At 52.5% G+C, this 19,831-nt stretch overlaps 6 protein-coding genes across 6 annotated transcripts; 3 read left to right on the top strand and 3 right to left on the bottom strand.

Moving 5' to 3' along the window:
• Positions 1 to 671: 671 nt before the first annotated feature.
• Positions 672 to 1,595, bottom strand: CONPUDRAFT_156604 (uncharacterized protein; the record flags this gene model as incomplete). Its single annotated transcript, XM_007773442.1, has 1 exon — positions 672 to 1,595. One exon carries the CDS (start codon positions 1,593 to 1,595, stop codon positions 672 to 674), a length of 924 nt encoding a protein of 307 aa, XP_007771632.1.
• A 910-nt stretch (positions 1,596 to 2,505) lies between these two features.
• On the bottom strand, positions 2,506 to 4,041 carry CONPUDRAFT_75260 (uncharacterized protein; the record flags this gene model as incomplete). The annotated part of the gene is made up of 7 exons (XM_007772991.1): positions 2,506 to 2,608; positions 2,650 to 2,770; positions 2,820 to 3,077; positions 3,130 to 3,256; positions 3,472 to 3,643; positions 3,700 to 3,814; positions 3,912 to 4,041. The coding sequence occupies 7 exons, from the start codon at positions 4,039 to 4,041 to the stop codon at positions 2,506 to 2,508; spliced, it is 1,026 nt and encodes a 341-aa protein (XP_007771181.1).
• Positions 4,042 to 5,116: 1,075 nt separating this feature from the next.
• CONPUDRAFT_60653 (uncharacterized protein) lies at positions 5,117 to 6,131 on the bottom strand (the record flags this gene model as incomplete). Its single annotated transcript, XM_007772926.1, has 5 exons — positions 5,117 to 5,585; positions 5,639 to 5,752; positions 5,805 to 5,927; positions 5,994 to 6,036; positions 6,089 to 6,131. The coding sequence occupies 5 exons, from the start codon at positions 6,129 to 6,131 to the stop codon at positions 5,117 to 5,119; spliced, it is 792 nt and encodes a 263-aa protein (XP_007771116.1).
• A 2,047-nt stretch (positions 6,132 to 8,178) lies between these two features.
• On the top strand, positions 8,179 to 9,522 carry CONPUDRAFT_145785 (uncharacterized protein; the record flags this gene model as incomplete). The annotated part of the gene is made up of 3 exons (XM_007773441.1): positions 8,179 to 8,986; positions 9,106 to 9,265; positions 9,374 to 9,522. The coding sequence occupies exons 1-3, from the start codon at positions 8,873 to 8,875 to the stop codon at positions 9,520 to 9,522; spliced, it is 423 nt and encodes a 140-aa protein (XP_007771631.1). The 5' UTR covers positions 8,179 to 8,872.
• A 5,258-nt stretch (positions 9,523 to 14,780) lies between these two features.
• CONPUDRAFT_167603 (uncharacterized protein) lies at positions 14,781 to 17,129 on the top strand (the record flags this gene model as incomplete). Its single annotated transcript, XM_007773440.1, has 12 exons — positions 14,781 to 14,823; positions 14,889 to 14,931; positions 14,984 to 15,056; positions 15,110 to 15,159; positions 15,217 to 15,330; positions 15,381 to 15,463; positions 15,518 to 15,725; positions 15,781 to 15,805; positions 15,860 to 15,931; positions 15,988 to 16,052; positions 16,104 to 16,206; positions 16,260 to 17,129. 12 exons carry the CDS (start codon positions 14,781 to 14,783, stop codon positions 16,392 to 16,394), a joined length of 1,014 nt encoding a protein of 337 aa, XP_007771630.1. The 3' UTR covers positions 16,395 to 17,129.
• Positions 17,130 to 19,008: 1,879 nt separating this feature from the next.
• Positions 19,009 to 19,820, top strand: CONPUDRAFT_156601 (alpha beta-hydrolase; the record flags this gene model as incomplete). Its single annotated transcript, XM_007773439.1, has 2 exons — positions 19,009 to 19,431; positions 19,488 to 19,820. The coding sequence occupies 2 exons, from the start codon at positions 19,009 to 19,011 to the stop codon at positions 19,818 to 19,820; spliced, it is 756 nt and encodes a 251-aa protein (XP_007771629.1).
• Between the last annotated feature and the right edge of the window lie 11 nt (positions 19,821 to 19,831).

Genomic DNA, 19,831 nt, shown 5'->3' with positions numbered 1-19,831 from the left:
GGGATTAAGACTGCTGAGCGATGTCGTGAACTAGATGTCACGAACGGTTGATGCATTGAGGAAAAGGCTTTCGGAATATGCCGACGACATAGCTGCGGAGTTTCAAAGCAAACCAGGTTGGCGCGCCCCAAGCAAGGCCCCAAGTAACTGCCACGCCCATACTCTATGGATAAGCTACCTGTCTCTGCGACTTCATTCATTTCAATACAAAAACGATGATCTCTCTTATTTACACCCTACATCTCCATTTGAAGTCTCGATCGACCACTTAACAATGGCACCGTTAGCCCTCCGAGTCTCGAAACTTCACTGCACTTCATGATGTTTTCGCTTCCTTGTGAAATCTCCGGGCGAGCCCAGGAATACTATCACAATCTTTTCAAGTAACATTTATTCAGAACACCTCGGTTGCGCGTCGTCACGACGCGTCCCGGGTAACTTGAGGTTAATATAACGATACATAGAGAAAAGGCTTAGCGGCTGCATTGGCACGATACTCTTCGTGAAATTACTAACGTGTTCTATCGATCTGCGCTTAACGTCAAATTCAGCCATGGTCAATAGGGGATAAAGGACACAACGCACGGTAGCACGCAACTTAACCAAGAAAGAAGAATATATTCCCCAAATATACAAACACTTAACAGAATAAAATCCTGGCACACGATGACTTAAACGACACTGTAATAGGGCTCCACCGACTCGGACGTATCCACGTCGGACTCCCCGTCGGACAAGTCCTCCACCCGCCATCCGGAGAACTCCTTGCTGACTGCCATAATCTCCATCTCGATATCTTGCTCTTCGTTTCGTTCGATCGTCGTGACGGAGAGATGACAGGTTCCGAGTCGGGCGACGTACAGACTAGACCCGGCACGGTCGTTGGAATGCTCGAGAGCAGACGACGGGGAGAAAGAGTCGATGGGGGTCTGAAGGACATCGTTGTCGCTGTCGTTATCGGGGCTTTTTGAACGAACCTCCTCATCCACCGCCCTGGCCTCTGAAGCCACATGAACGTCGACGTGGACAGCGATCTCCGCCTTGATGGGGAAAGGGAGGGAAAACATGCCCCCGGCGCCGTCGACGGCCTGCGAGGCGTTGTGCACCCGGAACGGCTGAGTCGCAAGCTTGGGCGAGAGCCGAGGAAGCGAGAGCGACTTGAGAAGCTTGCGAGGGCTGCGCGAGGGGGAGGGGGACAGCATCTCTCCGATCCGGGTGCTCGTGGCGCTGCGCCGTAGAGACCAGAATGATCCCGACTCCTCCTCGTAGCGGGGCAGGCTTAGGCGTAGGGGCGGAGTCTGGAGGGGCGGAGACGTGGGTGGCGTGGCGAGTTCACGAGAGTCGCATCGTCCGTGTTCGTAGCTTTGATCGTTCTGGCTCTCGCAGGACGAAGCTGATGCCGAGTGCAGAGACTTGTGTGAGCTAGGATGGAAGATGGACTGATAAGGGCCCCAGTCGGCCGACTCGCGCAAGGCTGAGCGAAGCTGACGGGATGAGACTGGGGCTGGAAGGGTGCCTTCCTCGGGTGGCGGGGAGAAGCATGTGAAGCAGCGGCAAAGAAGGTCGAAAACGAAGGTGATGACAATTGAAAGCATGCCGAGGATAAACAGACAAAAGCCGTAGAGTGCTGAGGGTAGAGACTTGGTTCGTGGGTCCGTTCCTGGAGAGTCGTAAAGGAGCGTGAGGGATCGTGAACGCAGGAGACAAGAGAGGATGTCTTGAGGCTGACACCGTATACCGACGGATGAAGCTTCCTCGTTGTGGCTGTAATGTCAGACCGAATGAAAATAATGACGCCGTTGGGGCGTCGGACGCCAGTACAAGTACTGATCCAATGAATACTCTAGGACCATGAAAAGCAGAGAGCGCCATGTCGGTACCGAGCAATGATAAGATACCAACGACGATCATCAATGTCGCTAGTGCGAGAACCTCAAAGTCTCACGGGAACAGAGACAGGGGAGCTTGGCAGATCCAACTTGTTTGGCTCCTTACTTGAGAAGGCATCCTGATCGATGAAAGACATAGATTGCACAATGGTCGCTGATATGAGCTAGACAATCACACAACGAAAACCACGAGCTTTGGCACGAGTCGACGATGAAGCTACTTAATGAAGGGAAGAGGTAAAGGTATTTCGGCATAATCCGGCCAAATACACAACGCGTCACTGCCTCCTTAACGCGTCGCGCGCCCCTTTGGCACTTGGTCTCCATTCTCTTTGCGAAGTATGCTAAGTACTTCATGTTGTTCCTCAGACCTAAACGACATCCGAAACGAGGCCCAAGCTCAGACCAACATCCGGAAAATTCCACCCTTGCGCTAGAAACTTCCCTTCGGCTTGGGAAGTCTGCGGCTTTACGATTTCGACGGTCCCGAAATAGCAGACGCTTATGGACGCCTGCTATGTCAAGTCTTCACTAAGTGAGCGAGGGGCAAGGCGTATCATTCAGGTGATGTTCGATTAATATGCATTCCACGAAGCACGCGAGCTGCGCATACTGCTTATTCCGAGCGCTGCCTCTCCTTCTCCAAGGTCAGATTCCCCTTTGGAATGACCATGCCCACTTCCTTCCACCACTCGGCGCTCGGCGCCTGCTTATGCCATCTGACATGCATAATGCATAATGAACTCCATCGGCCTCTCACGAAACTTTCATGCCCGTTCCTCTATCTGAGCTCTCCGCCCGCATCCGCATTCGTGTCGCATCTCTGCTTCTCAGACATCCGTAGCACGCCAATCGCAGCCTGTCCTTTAGATTCTTCTCAGCTTCTCAACGTTCTCAATCTCAATTCAACGAAGCCTTCGTCCTACTCACATTCTCGCGTCCTCGGCAACTTGCTAGCCTTCACCACGTTGACCACGTTGACTCTATAATGACGCGCGTCAACGATACAACGGGCTCCTCTTCGTTGTTCCCGCGAAGGCTCGGAGTTGGTCCAGAAAACGTAGCGGCGTCGGAAGGGGAAGACCCGAATCATGTAGTGCTTCTTCTCCATGGCCAACGGGTCTATGCATCTTCCGTGCCACCGTGAATCTGCCGCCCTCGTAGGATCTCTGTCCGTCGACTCGGAATCTTCGTTGAAAGACAACAATTGCGCCCTGTGTCCCACATACTGCCGGCGTACATACATATGTCCCCACCCACGCGCCCACGATCACCCTTGAACGCTCGGCGTTCTCAAAACGTGCCCTGCGTCGAACGGCGTACCACCCCGGTGTGAATCTCCAACCATCGGTCTGATCGAGCTCTTTCTATATAATCGAGTTTTGTCTATATTTACGCTCCCTGATAGCAAACTCGGTGACATCCGCAGCATATACACATGTACAGCGCCGTGCATGTACACCCACCCACCATATCACAGATCAGTAAGCCATCTTGTGCGCAACCCTATCTATCAGACCATTCTCGACCCTTAAGTCGTGCATCGAGGGCTTTAACTCAAGATAGCTAAAGTGCTCTATACTGTAGATGTAGAGATGATTGATCGGAAGTCGCAAAGTCGACAGAGGTCGAAGGATGCATCATCGAATCCATCGATGTCAACGTCATCTCTCTCCGAGTCCTCCGAACCATCGACATCCGCTCTCCCCCCGCCCAAGTACTGGAAACCTTTTTTTTTTGGTGGAGCCCGCCCACTGGAAACCACATGAGACAAAGCCTCTTCGCCACGTGTTCAGACGCTGCAGCGGACCTTCGAGTCCAAGCTGACCCATCGCTACTCCACGCTCCTCTAAATCCACTCGGGTCACGCCGAGCACCAGAACTAGTGGCGAGCTTCAAGTTTGCTCGAGGGTCGAGAACCGGGACTAATCGAGAGAACGATCAATGCAAGATTGACATCAGACAAAATAGTGAGCCAGATCTGAGTGATTTACTTCCGCCTTCGCCGGATGTAAATTTTACTTAGCGCTGTCAGGTTGCTGTCAGGCGCTGTCACTTTTCCTGGTGACAGCTTGACAGGGGGGCAGTGGGTCCCGAACTCCGCGACCCGCGGCTCGAAGCGGGCTTCTAATCTTTCCGTCAATGGCCGCATCTGTGTTAACTTCCCAAAGAAAATGTTTGAGTCTATCAGACGCGAAGTGCATCACAACCCTCGAAGTTTTCGGGTGCAAGAAGCTACCGATCGAGGTCGTGGAAGCCTACACAACACAGCAAAGCTCATAAACTTTCAAGTTAGTGTATAGCGGTAAGTATAAGTAAAATGCAGACTGATGGTGTACTTAGTAATTCGAAACGAGCGACGACAGTTGGCTAGTGTTATTTCTGCATGTTTAATTCTTTCTTTACTTGTAAATGGTACGATCCGCGAATCGATAGTACAAGGTAGCACAGCTAAGCCTATGTGACAGAAATCAAAGAACAAAGCGGACCTCGAGATAAAAAGTAAAGTGCAAAGGCAGGTGAAACGAAGGTGAATCGAGAATGAATGAATGAATGCGCGTGTAAATGATCAGATGACAGAGATGTGAGATGCAAGTGCAAGCGACGAATGAAATACGAGTCAACTAAACCCCCCTGAATTTGTGTCTTCAACCGGTGGTTCCCCCTGGGTATACTTAAGTTTATGCTATGCTACAAAGGATTAACATCTGCGAGACAGTCCTTCTATATTCGGGCACACCGCTCCCCGCGGCGCGCTTTATCCAACGCCAGGTGCCAGGTTACCAAGGTGGGCAGGACACGTCGAAGCCAGACCAAAGGAAGGAAAGGCAAAGACACCCTCAGCCTATGCTTAGAGTCCATGCCCGGCCTTGATATCGTCCTCGTAGCTCGCCTCCGAGCCCTCCTTCTCGCGGAAGTCGTGCCCGCCGGCGACGACGCCCATCGGCACAGCGTGCTGCTGCTCCATCGCGGCCATGTGGTGCGGGTATGCCTCGATGTCCATGTTCTCCGCGCGGGTGAACGTCTCCATCTCGACGTGCACGCTCGTCGGGCCCGTGATCCGCGGGCCGACCTTGGTCGATGCGCTGCGGACAACCGTGCGCGAGACGCCGTTGGCGCCGCTGAACGCGAGGTTGGAGGTGGGCTGTTGTTGCGAGTTCGAGCTGCGGATCAACGCTTATCAGTACAGGGCGCAAAGGGGCGGAGAGGGAGCGAAAAGGTACGCACTAGATCTCGGGACCAGTGAGCCTGAAGTTCGTGAGCCGACGAACAACGCGCGACGCGACGATCGTTGACGCGATCGCGGCGGGCACATTGAAGATGACGCTCATGATCGCATTCCAGTTCATGATCATGAACACGGTCGCGATCGCGTTGGCCACGAACGCAATGAAGAAGTACACGAGGCCGTCAGCGAAGATCATCTTGACGAGCTGGCTCTGCGCGCCCATCTGCTTGCGGCGGGGTTCCCACGCGAGCTTGTACGTTGAGAGGCAGAGCACGATCAGGTCGAAGCACATTGAGTAGATGAACGTCGCGCTGAGGACCGTCGTATTCGAGTCCGTGATCGCGCAGCCCTCGCCCGGGAAATAGGCGGCCTTGAGGAGGACGCCTTGGAGGATGAGCGACCAGTGTCCGAGGATGATGACGAGGAGGAGACCAATGATGTATTTGTTACGCGACCAGATAGCGATACTGAAACGATTATCTAAGACAATGAGTGGCAAGGAATGAAGAAGGAGACTCACGTCCGAAGAGATAGGTTGATACTGGCCATACCAACGGCTGCGTCCCCGGCAAACTGGAGAAATGCATACAGTGCTTGACAGTTGATGGGCTTCGTGGTGTCCAGAGCGATGGCACTTTTAATCGAGTTAGTCTTATAAATAAGTATAGGTGTAGATAATCACTTACATGCCAATAAGGGCGAAGAGAAGGAGGTAGCGACCAGCAAAGTAGAAGCAGAGGGGCCATCTGAACTTCTTCTTGCCCGTGAGGACCGCCCAGTCGAAATCGAGAGAGATTATGAACTCCCAACTAAAAGCATCATACGGAGGTCAGAACGCTGTTCGTCGCCATCGATCAAGAAAGACTATCACGCACGCGTAAAGACCGAGAAGGGCATGCTGGAGCTTAATGAAGACCTCTGTCCAAAGAGGTCAGCGGCTATCGGTCGCGAAGGGCAACGCGTTACTTACGAGTGTCCTGCATAAGCTCTGCTTGTGACGACCAGTCGGTCATGTTGGGCGAAAGAAGACAGAAATAGACAAGGGTGGTTGGAGGAGGACGAAGGAGGGACTAAGGCTAGGAGGAGCACTGCCAAGTTGATGCTACCGTACCACCCGGGGGAGAGGGATAGGACAGGATGGAGACGGCGGTGAAAAAAACAAGGACGGGTTTATATTGCTGGTTGAGAGTGGATGGAGCGCGTGTGCCTATACGTACAAGGGATCCCTCTCAAGCTGCCATCCAAACGCGTCTGCTTGGCTGCCATGGTAAACGGACAGACAGCAAGATGAAGAAGCCTCGGGATTGATAGCCTTGAACCAGGCACTCCTTTCTCCAAGAAAGGCAACTCCGGTCCCCGCCTCGCTCGATCTGGGATCTCTCACATCTCATCCACCCAATCACCGTCCTCGGCCCCTAAATTTGGCATCCTACACTTTCCTTTCCCAGGACAATTCGCCTCCGCTTTTGGTCCCGCCTTGGGCCTCCCTTTGTACTTGTGGGGTGTCTGGAAGAGGTACGTCTAATCTTGTCTCAGTTTTAAGACGTATGTTTTGCATCATGGGAGGGACATCTGAATCAGGGACGTCCTTTGTAGCACGGGACCCCCAGCTCATTTTTTGGCCGCCGCAGGGGGAGCGAGCAAGATGGCCGCTTTGCGAGAGCTGCACTCTGTCAGCATCAGAACGAAACGATCCGCCGTCAGCGGTGCATCGCGATCGGTAAGACCCCTGATCAGCTCCTTTCGGTGGACGTACGAAGAATCGTGGTTGCTTACCGAGCGGGCCAGATGCAAGATGTTCGTCCACGTTGTGCCGTAGGTGCGCTCACCGCCGTACCTCCGCGCGGGCGCTACGCAGGGTCGCGCGCTCGTGAGCGACGATCACAACCGCAGTTCCTCAATTATCGAGCCACCAAGCTCCTCGAGTCTCTGAACTTTGTTGCCTCATGTCGCCGGAAACCTGGGGTCGTTAATTGAGGGTCGCTTGACTGGAAAACCGAAACACCCAGAGCGCTGCATGACACCGGTTTTGAAACAGTCTCAGTGGGCTTGACAACTCTCGGCTCCTCTTTTTCTCGTTTTTTTTACTTTGCCATCACTTTTGAATCCGGCATCAGCAGCCTTCACAGCCGGACTCTGGTCGGCCGTGTTCTGACCGACTTTTTCACCCCCCTTCTCTCTTATCCCGAGGCCCCTCTCTGATGTCAAGATCGCCGAGAGCGCGAAGAACTTCCCAAGGTCTCTAGTCTCCGAGCCCTTCTCCGCCGGCGCCAAACCATTCAGTGCCCAGCCCTGTTTTGCGGTTTACGTATATACGAGCCTGAACTATCTAACCAAACCTGACGTTATTCAAGCACCAACGATTCGACAGTCCTCCGTCCATTCAACCTCAACGTCTTGCTTTGCCGCGTCTATGCCACGGAAGAAGCGCCTGCTGTGCCTTGGCGGGCTGATGCTTTCTGTCGGACAGAGACGCGGACGACTACCGATGAGCCGTTACGCGTTACGCTTTTTCATCAATCCGTGCTTCTCCCCTGGCATCCGCTTTGCTTCCTCCTTATCCCGCCCGGCGCTCACCAACTTCCAGCAAACGCCGCGGAGCGCTGCTATCGCTGCCACCTAGCCCTCCGACCCACGGTACTCTGCTGCTACCTAACCTTCACGACGCCCGTCAGGTCCCCTAGTACTTATCTGCTGATCACGAGCCAGCGTACGCTGTAGCAACAGCACTCTCATATGTATGTCGTCGTCCCCATCCTGAGACTTGTTCCCTCGCTCCACCGGTGCCCACCTGAATTGCCGCACATATACTTGCCGCCCGGCGGCCCGCGCACCCCGCCTGCGGAAACGCGCGAAGCTTCGCTGGGGCGGGAACACCGATGAAGCTGAAGTTGCCATTTATGGGTTTCCCTTTATTCCTTCACTGCGCGTTCGCGACTGGTGTGATGATGTCGTGCAAAGAGCCCTGTTTCAATGTGAAGAAGCGGGATTCAGCGGGGGTCGCGGTTGACACATATGAATTCGAGGTACAGTGGGTGTGTGGGTATGTAGATTTATGTATGTATGTGTATAGCATCTGATTGATTTCTGACACTCAAACTTTCGTTGGTATCTATCGATGATTGTGTTCATCTTCTCTGACAGCGGCGAACTTGTCGTGTGTTCAAAGTGGGACGTTCGCTTTGGTATGTTTTGGGTTAGCGTCAGCGAGACTCGGAATTGGAAGGCTGCTTTCATTCAGCGCGAATTCAGGTAAACATACTGTGCGCCGATGCTTCGCAACTTCCGCTGGACGCATCGAGACCGACAGAAGCCGAGTTGTATCATCCTACCCCACGGCACCCCACCCACCCAAGCCCAACTTGGCGAGCTACCCACCACCGCCTCGCCAATCACCATCCAAACGTAAGCCTGTGTCTGTGTGGGGCACTGATAGTGATGATACATACACTCGGCCCCGCGCGAGCGTGCGAGGATCATTGGGCACGCAACGCGCGGCCACTACCTGTCAACGACGCAGATAGGCAGTGTACGTTCTGCAAGATTGCAAGTGAAAGATCTCGTGCGTATCCAAAGTCTCGCGGCTACGCGATCAGATCAGAAGTCCTGGTCAACGTCGGTAGCGCGCGTCGCGTCACCACCGCGCCGTCGCTACCGATGCCCGTGCTCGCTCATATCCGCTAGCAACGTGTACCTGCCTGTGAAGTGTATAGACGGTATGACGACACGCTCATGACGAACATACACGCCGGAAATGAGCTCGGGTTTACGGGAGCGAACTCATGATGACCGTGGCGCGACATGGATCGCGAGAGTGTGGGGGAGTGTGGGCGTTGGCGCGGAAATACAGTCTCGATGCAGTCCAGAAGTAAGTGTCATCTGCCGTAAATATCCAGTACACTTATGCACGAGGCCGTGACTGCCAGACGGCGGGAGCGGCGTCGCCTGGCCGACCCTTGCCTCATGTCTCTTCATCTCGCGCCGTAGTGCATCTTGTTCAATGCTCACCCGCGTCAGAACCTGACACGCGCCACCGCAAGTGGCATCGGTGCGGTCATATTGCAATTTCAGGACTGTTGTGCTCGCCATGCACGGAGAGCCTCCCACGGAATGTCTACACGTCCTGCTCGCATCGTCGTTTGGCAATGTCAGTGCACAGGCTGTGCAGCTGCTGGTTTGTCGTCAGTAAGCTAAGCGATGTTGTGGGTGCGCACTTGTCTAATCTAATCGTGCTCTTTGATAACACAATGGCAAGCAAAGGACAAGGAGCTTGAGAGAAAGCGTGCGAGGTTGACGCGCACTTTGTTCCCAGAGCGGCAACTACCGAGGAGCGCGCCAAACCTCGCTGCCGCCGTCGGGGGCACTTCGGCGCTGGCGTTGAGATCTCGAGTGCAAGACACTTGAAGTTACCAGGTTCGACCTCGACACCTTGTACTTCTTGACACCTCCTGTCATCCTCAAAGACAGATCGTGTACGGCTCGCATTAAATACAAAGGATGCATGAGCACCCACAACGGGAGAAAGCATATCAACACGTCATGACTCGTGGAGTCGCGGCGATCGATAAATCGAATGCCTGTCCCGGGAACAATGGCCGCCGATCAACTGGACATCAGAGCTGCCAATGTCATTGCGTGCGTTTGCTTCCGCCACCTTGAGCGTACTGTGAACGCTGAGTCACTGACTCTTAACCTTGACCTGCTCAACACTCAATGGTAAACGCCTGAGCTTCGACAATTACGTCGTCATGGCAAGATGAATACAAGTCTCGTGTCCCCCGCGTGGGCCGAAGCGCATAATGAAGGCGGCAGCTCCTTTGTTCTCGAGAACACATTCGCTCCCGCCGGGAAGCGTTCGTGTGTACGCGGGAGGTCACGTTCGTGCCACGAGCTAGTCGAGAATTGGGCATCGCTGCCCGTACCGGAGTACCGAATGTGATGCTGATCGAGATAACGTACGTTGTTGTAGGATCAATAATAATGTGGGATCTGAAGACCTGAGCTTATGTCGAGAGCTACGGAGTAGAATGCCGAAAAGTCCGAGGATAATGAAGCTGCTTCACAAGGTGTAGCTTTCATCCCGACGGCGAAGCCGCCGACGTATTACATGTTGGGAGTGCCGCGGAGCGGAGACATGCGACATGCTTTCTAAGATGCAGAAATACGACATACCAGAGAATACGTGAAGCGCGTACGGTATTCGCGCTGGACGGACACGCGTGGATTTAGAGCATAGACGATGTGCCGAAGCTACCATGCTATAGATTTTGATGGTCGTTGTCAATCGCCACTTGGTACGCGCATGTAGCGTTTACACTTGATTGTACCATATTACGCCACTGAAAACCATAGAAAATACACCAGCCCCAGGCCAAGATAGCCCAGACTATCAAGGGATAAGGGAAAGCGGTACACGTATCAAGGAGAAGTAGGGACACAGAAGAACCAAGCACAAGCGGGGAATGTCTTTCGCTCACCGAGTTGTTGGATAGTTTCGAGTAGCCCACGAAGTTGTGTTGCATGGGAAACGTGAGAAAATAGAGAAGGTAAGTACGAACTCAATTCATCTCTTCCGGCTTTGCACGTCTGTGGCACGGGTCGAAGTTGTCCCTGCTTGTGGGTTGAACGGTATTGCCCGACTGCATCTCCGCTTCCAGCATTAGCGATCTCGACCTTCTCGCCAAGGTGGGGTGAGCAAAGCTATTAATTTTAGCACATTCTTGAACATGTATAGGTCAAGTAAATACATGTCAGCGTTGAGGGGTATGGCAGGTGACTTCAGCAAGGGATACTCGTCAGGAAGAGAAATAGCTGGACGTTGATGAATTCAAGGGTTTTGTGAGAATTATGAGTTGAACTAAGAGAAAACCTGCTTTCGATAAACAGAGTGCTGCGTTCGAATATGCCATTGAGCGTGTTTCTTAACTCATAAGCATGATAAAAACAAAGGCCTCAGCTAATTTGGAGCAAGCATCTGCGACGAAACCCACAGGGACTTTGTGAGGTGTTGAGGTTAGACCTGTCATATTGAAAGCAGCGATTAGAAATATTTGAGAAGCTATTAAACACTAAGGACATCAAAGTCAGACGCCATTGCTTAGCTATTAAGACTCACCAAGCAACAATCGATATCTTAACATAATGTTTGGAAATGTAACCGAAGTTGGTCGCACTGACGAAATTATAGTAGGGAGGATAAGAAGAACCTTCCATCCTGAATTTTGGCTGTTCTAGGAACAAGTTAGCTTATGGTGATAACTGTGTCTGAAGCTGGCTTTGTGAGTGTATAAATAGAATACTGCTGAAAGACACCAAGTATTCTCCTTGTGCGCGACAATATTTTCTCCGTAACAAGACCAGTAAAAATATTCGACCTTCTTGAGATGTGAACCGAGTAGAATGATAGTGGATCTCACAGTTACGAGACGAGTAGCGGAGAAGTACTGCTTAGAGTGTTTTTCTGCTGTGGTTCAACCATAGATAAATGCGTATGTATTATACGGTCAGATGAGTCCGAGTAACGTTAACGAGACAAAGGGTGTTATTCTCGTTTGACGTTTATAAATATCTGGTTAGCACAGGCATCTGACTGACGATTCGCGATACAAAACGGGAATAACTTAACCTATATGTTCAACAACTTGCCGGACTGAGAATTTGTGAAATTACAGCGGCGACACCCTCGACTCTTCGTCGATGTCTAAGAGCAAGGATCCACAGGTCCCTGGATATTGAAATTATCATCAGCATCGATAATCCTCGTAGATCCTCGTCCTATCACCTGCGTCGCGTGTCTTGTTCAGCTGTCCCCGCTGCTAGGATCTATGATCTGCTCCGCGCCAAACGTGCGAGTAGATCGTGCGTTCAACGTGATTTTTGCAGACTTCGCGGAAGGGATTAAGATCGGTTAAGCGAAGAACGAAGGGGGAAAAGATGCGCGGAATTGGCACCTTCTATTTGAAGAAGGAAGATATGATTGCTATTCGGGACGGATGCGGTAGGTGAATTGCTTGGTGCTTGCTTATCATACCGGCACATCGTGTATAAAGGCGCATCAATCTCTGATTAATGGTTCTTAGATATTAGATAAGGTGAATCTTGTGCTCGCACTTGTGTAATTAAGAAGCTGATCTTGATCATGTTCTTCCTCACCGAGGCACCCTATCCCTAACAATTGAAATGGAGAAATCTTCAAGAAGACTGGCTGTTGGGCTGGTGAGCCTTGAAATAGACTGGAATGGTGAAGAATCCGCCTGGAGATCTTCACGTTCTGTCCTTCGACTTTACCTTTTTCGAAACATGGATATTATAATAGAGTGGGTATCAACAATACGCGACTTTAGATGGAGCGCAAATGGCATCTGGCTTTCTCTTTACGTTGAGGTTTGATCCAAGGGTGGACCTTAGTGATGGGACCTTACAAGTCCCATGTGCACGAGTCCGTTGGGTGATACGCACAAGACTAGGGCAGGAAAGACTCGGCCTTAGGGCAACGCAATATGACTTCGCCTGAGACGAACACGAAGCGAAGAAGTGACGTCGCGCTCAACACAACGGTGTCGAGTTATCAAATGGACGTCTGTTGGGTCATATGCACGTGGACTTCGAAGGTTCCATACGCCGATCGTGGTCAGCGTACAGCCTTCAGCCGCAAGACAAGCAAGTGCGACCGAACAAAGTAACGAAATTGTTTTGCGGTAAGTTGTGAATGAACTGGGCGGGTTGCGTGGAGCGGTCGCCAAGTGACGCCCTATAGTAAAAGACGGACAGAAGATGTAACGACATCCACAGCCTGGCATACGTACACCGACAGGCTAGGCCTAAGGAAAATGAGCGGTCTGAAGGAAGAACGGCGTCCCTTATGGTCTACATTTCTTGCGCAGATCCACGCCGCCATTAGGCACCAGTGCGCAGTGAAGAATTGAAATTTTACGACACTTGCAGTTATGAAATGGGCGTCTATATGCCATCTCGGTCTCTGGGCACATCGGCTTAGGCAGGGATCGTCGTAACACCCTGCCTCTTGTCAAGGGCCACGCAAAACGTTTGGTAACTGAAAATGTTGACATCAGCGTACTGTAGTATGGAGCTGGGGAAGCCACCCTTGAAATTTTTGAGAGGGCTAAACCATCCAAGTCAGAAATCATGGATCTACTGCCTCAACCCGTGGCCTGCGAACTGTTGCTGCGCATGACCATACGGTGACATCACGGCCGACTTCTTCTTAGCTTGAGGTCAGCCGTCGTTCGGGATTCTGTTGCCCCGAGCTTAGATGTGCAATCCGATATTCGTATTGAGAGAGTTGAGCGAAGCTAAGGAGGACGTGAACACCCTCAAAGCTCGAACAAACACCGAAGCCAAACCTTGCGCTCAAGCCCGTGAGAGCCGTCTTACATCGAGGAGAATGTGGGCCCAGCTGCTCATCTGTTTTCCGCAATTCTGAAACTCGATTGAACACCGGTCTCTCGTGATAACTCGTGATGATCAGAAAGTGGTGCCGACGGCGGAACTCGCGGGAAAGCGCCAGCCTATTGCAGCGCCAGGGGTTTCAGCAGACGCACACGGGCACATGGGACGAACGGCTGCTTCGCGTACGTCCTGGCGACTTGCGAGCTTCTTCGAACAGGCGCAATGCGATGCGTTGGATTATGCGACAGCATCGCCGAACCAGCCGCGGGATTTGTGACGCACTATAGCCGCCGCGCACTGCAACGGCGCAGGCCCGACGGCAAGCTTGGGACAGATGGATTCCAGGCCCGCCAGATCTGTGATGCACGTAAATTTAATAACGCGAAATATAGAGAGTTTACGACATACGGCTCCCCGATCGTGGTTGCGTTGTCAAGCTCCCCAGATTTCAATGAAGCCTCTTTGGCCCCCGAGCTCGCGGCCGGAGACATACATAGCTGCAGCGATATGGACGTGTCTTATCACGTGAGACAGTGAGACCACAATAGACACTCAATAAAGAGTAGACGAATAAGAGGCGAGCAAGGTGTTTGAGGTCGCTCAACTTGGGTGGCCGATCAGAGGGGGAAGCAAAAGATAGACATGTCCAGTCGGGGTTCTAAATTTGCCTCCGATTGGGAAGCCGGAACCAAATCTGTCAATCTGAAAGACAAGTTGCAAAATCAGTAACTCGTCTCGAAAAGACAAGTCGTGCCTCGCTCTTTGGTAAGGGCGAAATCAGCACCCGGAGCGCGCCAACCGTGTTACGGGAAGGTGGACCGACGGGCATATAGGCTATAGAGGTGCGCTAAGATAAGGATATGAACCTACAATTTCCTATGTCGATGCTGGGATTGTAGGCGAATCTGGGAGACGGAGGCACGGATTTGTCGTGTTGCTTGTGTTGATGCGGGATATGTATGTATCCGAAGAGCTGGCCAACATCTCGAAGGCCGAGATGTCTTCGAAGTGCGGAAGGTTAGCTAAACTGACGTGAGTACATCCCGTCGACGGATATGGATATCGTATCGAAGGCCCATTCAAGCACTCGCCGCCTGAAGCTGACAGCGGATGGAAGCACCCGAGCCCACTTCGTATTCTTTGGCATCCCCTCCCAGTTTATAAAGTCGCCTTCATTTTGGACCCATCCCTCCGCAAGTCCCGCTCCTGACTCAACCACCGATCCCCCCCTTCCCCCGCGATAGGCAACAACCATGGTCAATTGGCAATCCCCCGACATCATCGCGGCCAACGCTGGTGTGTATCCGGTCCATTGTCGTGCATGACGTTATGGAAACTGACGCTCTTGCTCTCGTATGCAGTGGCCTTCGACCGCTTTATGCATTGTCTCTTGGGCTTGTATATGTATGCGCATATACCCATGTTCACCCTACTTGCTCGCTCACACATCTCATAGGTGGGAGTTCGCCACGTCACTTGACTTCGACTGGCAGTTCATCTCAGGCAAGAAGCGCTTCAAGTGGCCATTGGTAGGCGTCACCGCCGTTTGTCATCATGTCCATGCTGACCGTCTCCCATGTAGATGTTTTATTTCGCCGGTCGCTACTGCCTGCTATTTGCGTTGATCGGAATGTACGTGTCTCGGCCCCGAGTGCTCCTATATGTGTTCATTAATGCGCATATATGCAGCGCAATAGCACTCAATGTCACCACAGAGGTTAACTGTCAAGCGCTCTACACCTTCAACCAGGTGTTCGGTAATGCTGCCATTGGTTTGGCAAGCATTAACTTGTCTCTCAGAACGTGCGTAACGTTAGCTCGTCAGGATGGCCCCGCTGATGATGTACCACCAGTATTGCGGTGTGGTCCCAGAACAAGTACATCATCGTTCTTCTAGTCATCATCATCCTCGGCCACTGGTCATTCCTCCTTCACGGTACGTCCTGCGGAATAGCCGTTCTCGTCCCACTCATGCATGTACGTCGCGTAGGTATACTTCTGAAGGCCCAATGGGTCGGCGGTGCTTGCCAGATCACGTCCACTAGCAACGAGATCCTTGCCATTAGCTTCATCTACTCGATGGTCTTCGACTTCCTCGTCCTTTGCTTAACTGCATGGAAGCTCGCGTTCCCTGCTAATGGGCGATCCAGACTAGTTGGCATGATCTTTGGCGACGGTTTGATCTACTTCGTCATCGCGTACGTGCATATGTTTTATTCAATGTGGCATCGTCCCTCAACGTATTTTTGACAGCTTCTTGGCTAACCTTATTGCGACGGTAAACACCCTTCTTCCTATGATACTTTCCACTCTGACTAATATCCGTGAGTAGACATTTATGCTTCTCAATCTGAATGCTGTCATGTCGATCATCGCAAATGTACCCGCTGCCATCGCAAGCACAGTAAGCCCGGGTTCTAGTGTGCTTGCGTTGATTGAGGTGGACTTTCCTTCACATAGATTGTAGCATGTCGAGCTGTTCGTCGGCTGACCAACTACACGACGCGCGGTGCCGAGATGTTCAAGTGCGTAGTCGATCCTGTTTTACCTCGTTGCTTTGCTGACATGCGTAACAGTGGTACTACTACGGGTGGATCAACCCTTGCCTTCCGCAGTGCAACCTTACGCCCACTTTCTACTTCCATGGCGAAGAAAGGCGGAGACAGCGTCCATGTTCAGGTTTGTTGAGCGTGCTTCCCATCCTGACGGCGACCACTCACATTGCTGAATAGATGGAGAACCTTGGGGATTCCACATCTGAGACTCCGGTCGCCGAGTACGACGCGGCTGGGCGTATCATCAAGGGCGATGATTACGACCCCGAAGCTCAGATTATCAACGATGACTTCAAGCGGCCACCTTACTAGACGCCTATGTCTCGTTTTATTGTCTTCGGTCTGATCGTATCTCTCCTTTTTGCACTTCGAATCTCTTGGATCATTCATCTCGCATCATCGCATCATCCAGCAAAGGTATCTTCTTGGGCATCTGTATTCTGTCTTTCATCAATTTCAATCTTCATCACATCAACACATTCTCGCCATCATTCTCGCTTTCGTTCATTCTCAGTCTCTCTCTCTTCCTACACCACATTTCTTGCATTGGACAGACCGTGATACGGGTTGACTGGCCTCGACTCGTGCCGTTCTGGCCCCGAGTCCATGGACACCTGGTTTCGCATCTCCGCTCTTCGCATCACCGCCTCGACAGCGCGCTAGGCGCTTGTCAACAAAAGGTCTCCGGCTTACCGTTCGTACCTCCCTGGTCACACTCCTTCCTTCCCATGCTGTGGCGGCCCCGCACAGATGCTCTTCTGGCCGCTGTCAGATTCTGCCTCAGCTTATGGGAGGTGGAGCATTCGACGGAAACACGGGGCGCTACGTACAGCAGGGAAGTACAAGGGGAAGGCTAAATCTGGGATGCGATGGTTTCGCGGTGGCGCACGGACTTCTCCGGACTTCTCTATCTTTTTACCATAGTTTGATAACACGCGTACAGAAAAAAGCAGTTGATTCAATTGGTGTACAATATCAGGTTGGCCATGTGCCTCTTCTATACATGGGGTGTATACAAAATCTACTATCTCTACGTTCGTTTCTCGCAAACTATAACATACTGGCTCCGCTTCGTATTCGTGCGCCGTGTAGTAGCATAATATTAAACAAGCGACATCGACGGTAGGAAAAGATATTTTCGAGGGGATTGTTCTGGTCATCCCTGATGCGAGGCTCGCTCGCCCACAACCTTGCCAATCTGGCAAGTCTGACATGACGCGTGGCGGTCAATTTAGTCCTTTTAGCGGCGAAGATGTTGATTGTCGAGATGACGTGCGGTGCTGTAATTATGTAACAAGCGGAGCGCCTACAAACCCTGGCGTGTGAGACCTGTCCGTGAAGATGCGAGGATGAGAACGTGGACAAGCGCGCTAAGTATTCACTTGGATCACTTCGTTGATCACGCGACCGCGGTATCAACACGGATTTAAACAGGGACAGGGTTTGGCAGGTATACGCCGTTTTGAGGACAAGCACTGAAGTACTACTGAGATACGGAGGGCCGCGGGTGTCGGGGATGTGGCAGGTACTGAGCATTGCGCCAACGTCTTGTGTTTCAAGGGAAAACGTCAGAGACGATGAGGGTGAGAAGTAGGTGTTGAAACTCTGAGCTATAAGGGTAATTTTTGGTAGGTAGGCGCCAGGAGCTGGCGAGGAGGATGGTCTAGCCGGATATGTCGGAGGTGTCAATCAGCACTTGTTCGGTAGCCTGAGTCACAGTTTACAGTATGCTTTGAGAAGCGGATGCCATAGAAGGCGCTGCGCTGAGCCGAGGATGTCGGCGGGCGGTATCATTCGGTGTTCAGGTGGCTTCCAGAGACTCAGGGGTGTTGAGCGTTTGGCTCATGGGATCGAGAGAGATTTCCGACGTGACTGAAATTCGGCGAGTGTCCACGGAAAGCGATTAAGGTCGAATTCGCCCCAGGCAGGTGCTTGAACACGCGCAGTTGTTCGGGGTGATGCAGTAATGCTATGATGCGTCATGGTTGGGATATAACGCTGAGCGTTGTAGTCAAGTTAATCGGACTGTCCAATGCTAGTACTAGCCATTGCTAGCTTATTCAGATGTTAATCAGATATGTGGGTCGACAGAGAAGATGGAAAAAGGAACCTCGTGCCTTTGACCTGCCCTAAACAGCATCTGAACAAGGTGCGGAGACTTAGGAGAGTAGTTTACCGTAGCGTTCATTCGAGCGCCCAGGTCGCTCATCATGCTCGGTTCCTAACTCCTTATCATCATTGTGACTTGCGGCCGATACATGTTCACCATGAAATGATCCAATCGTCAGAAGTCATCGTCGATTAGGCTTTGGGATCTGTCTGCTTGCCCTCAGAAGTTCACAAGCCTCCAGTGCCTAGTCCTCGACCTCTGTCGACGGCGGGCACATATCGACGATGTCAGAGCTTGGAGCGTCACAGTCCGTGCTTCTGTCATATCGTCTAGGCTCTGATATGACTGGGCCAGACGTCGGTCTCGGGACGTCGTCTCCTTAACGTCTTTGGCCTGGGCAACACATAAAAGCCAAGCGGATGAGCTGTATATTCATGCCTGCGGAACTCTCCTACAAACCGAGGGTTTCCAGCGCCTCCTAACAGTCAGTATGATGACGATTCCTGCCTTCCGTTGGTACCTGCCGGGCCAAGCCGTCCTGCCCCTATCTCCCTCTCCTGTTTGCCCTCCTCTTCCGTCTCTCGTGGCTTCGGCTCGGATATTTGCTTCCGCGGATCTAGAGACGTCTATGATGTTTCAAGCCGCCTCGGCTCCCTCACATCTGGCTCTGTATGCTGTGACATACCGCTCCTCTGTGCTGCCCCTGACATCGTCATCCGCTCATAAGGCATCGCGGAACAGCGTCGTTCAACTTCTCCTTTTGCGTCATCCCCCCATTGCCGAGTGCTACCAACTTTGCCTTGGTATCATCAGTATATGCTATCTGCAACTAGAAAGCCTATTATTCTCTTTGTCCACGGATCATGGCACACCCCGCGCCACTTCCGCCGCGTGCGCGACGTCTTCGAGTTGCACGGGTACGAGACAGTCTGTCCGCGCTTACCCAGCATCGGGCAGCCCCCACCCTCTGGCCCGATCCAGGACGGCGCCTGCGTCAGGGACGAACTGCGGCGGCTCGTCGAGGGGGAAGGGAAGGAGGTCGTCGTGGTCGCGCACTCGTACGGCGGGGTTGCCGCGCAGCAGGGCGCGGACGCCGAGTTCATGCGCAAGCTGCGGGCTGGGCGTGGTCTGAGCGGCGGCGTGGTCCACATGCTCTATCTTTCTGGCTTCCTCTTGCGCATGGGGGAGTCGCTCGCGTCGGCGCGGGCGGAGCAGCCCATGAACCGCATCCTGACCGATGTAAGTTATATGCCCACAGTCACCCGGATAAGTTGTACTTGGCTGACCGTTCATAGGGCGACGGCATGTCGGTTGTATCAAATCCAGAATGGAGCTTTTACAACGACCTGCCGGCAGACGAGCAGAAGTTCTGGTCATCGGAGCTCGTTCCGTGTCCAGTATCGATGTCGACGACGCCGGTCACGAAAGCCGCGTACGCTCACCACCCTGTGACCTATCTTCTCTGCGAGCAGGACGAAGCAATCTCAATCTCGATGCAGCAGAGGATGGTCCAGCGAGCTAATGACGCCGCTGGAATATCGATACGAACAGTGCGCTGTTCGTCCGGTCACTCGCCGTATCTGTCGATGCCAGAGATCGTCCTCGGAGTTGTGAACCAGCTCCTGTAGCAAGCACTGTG

Source organism: Coniophora puteana, assembly GCF_000271625.1.
Source record: "Coniophora puteana RWD-64-598 SS2 unplaced genomic scaffold CONPUscaffold_10, whole genome shotgun sequence".
Lineage (NCBI taxonomy): Eukaryota > Fungi > Basidiomycota > Agaricomycetes > Boletales > Coniophoraceae > Coniophora > Coniophora puteana.
The sequence above is the reverse complement of the archived record's forward strand: the minus strand, read 5'-3'. Positions and strand labels throughout refer to the sequence as shown.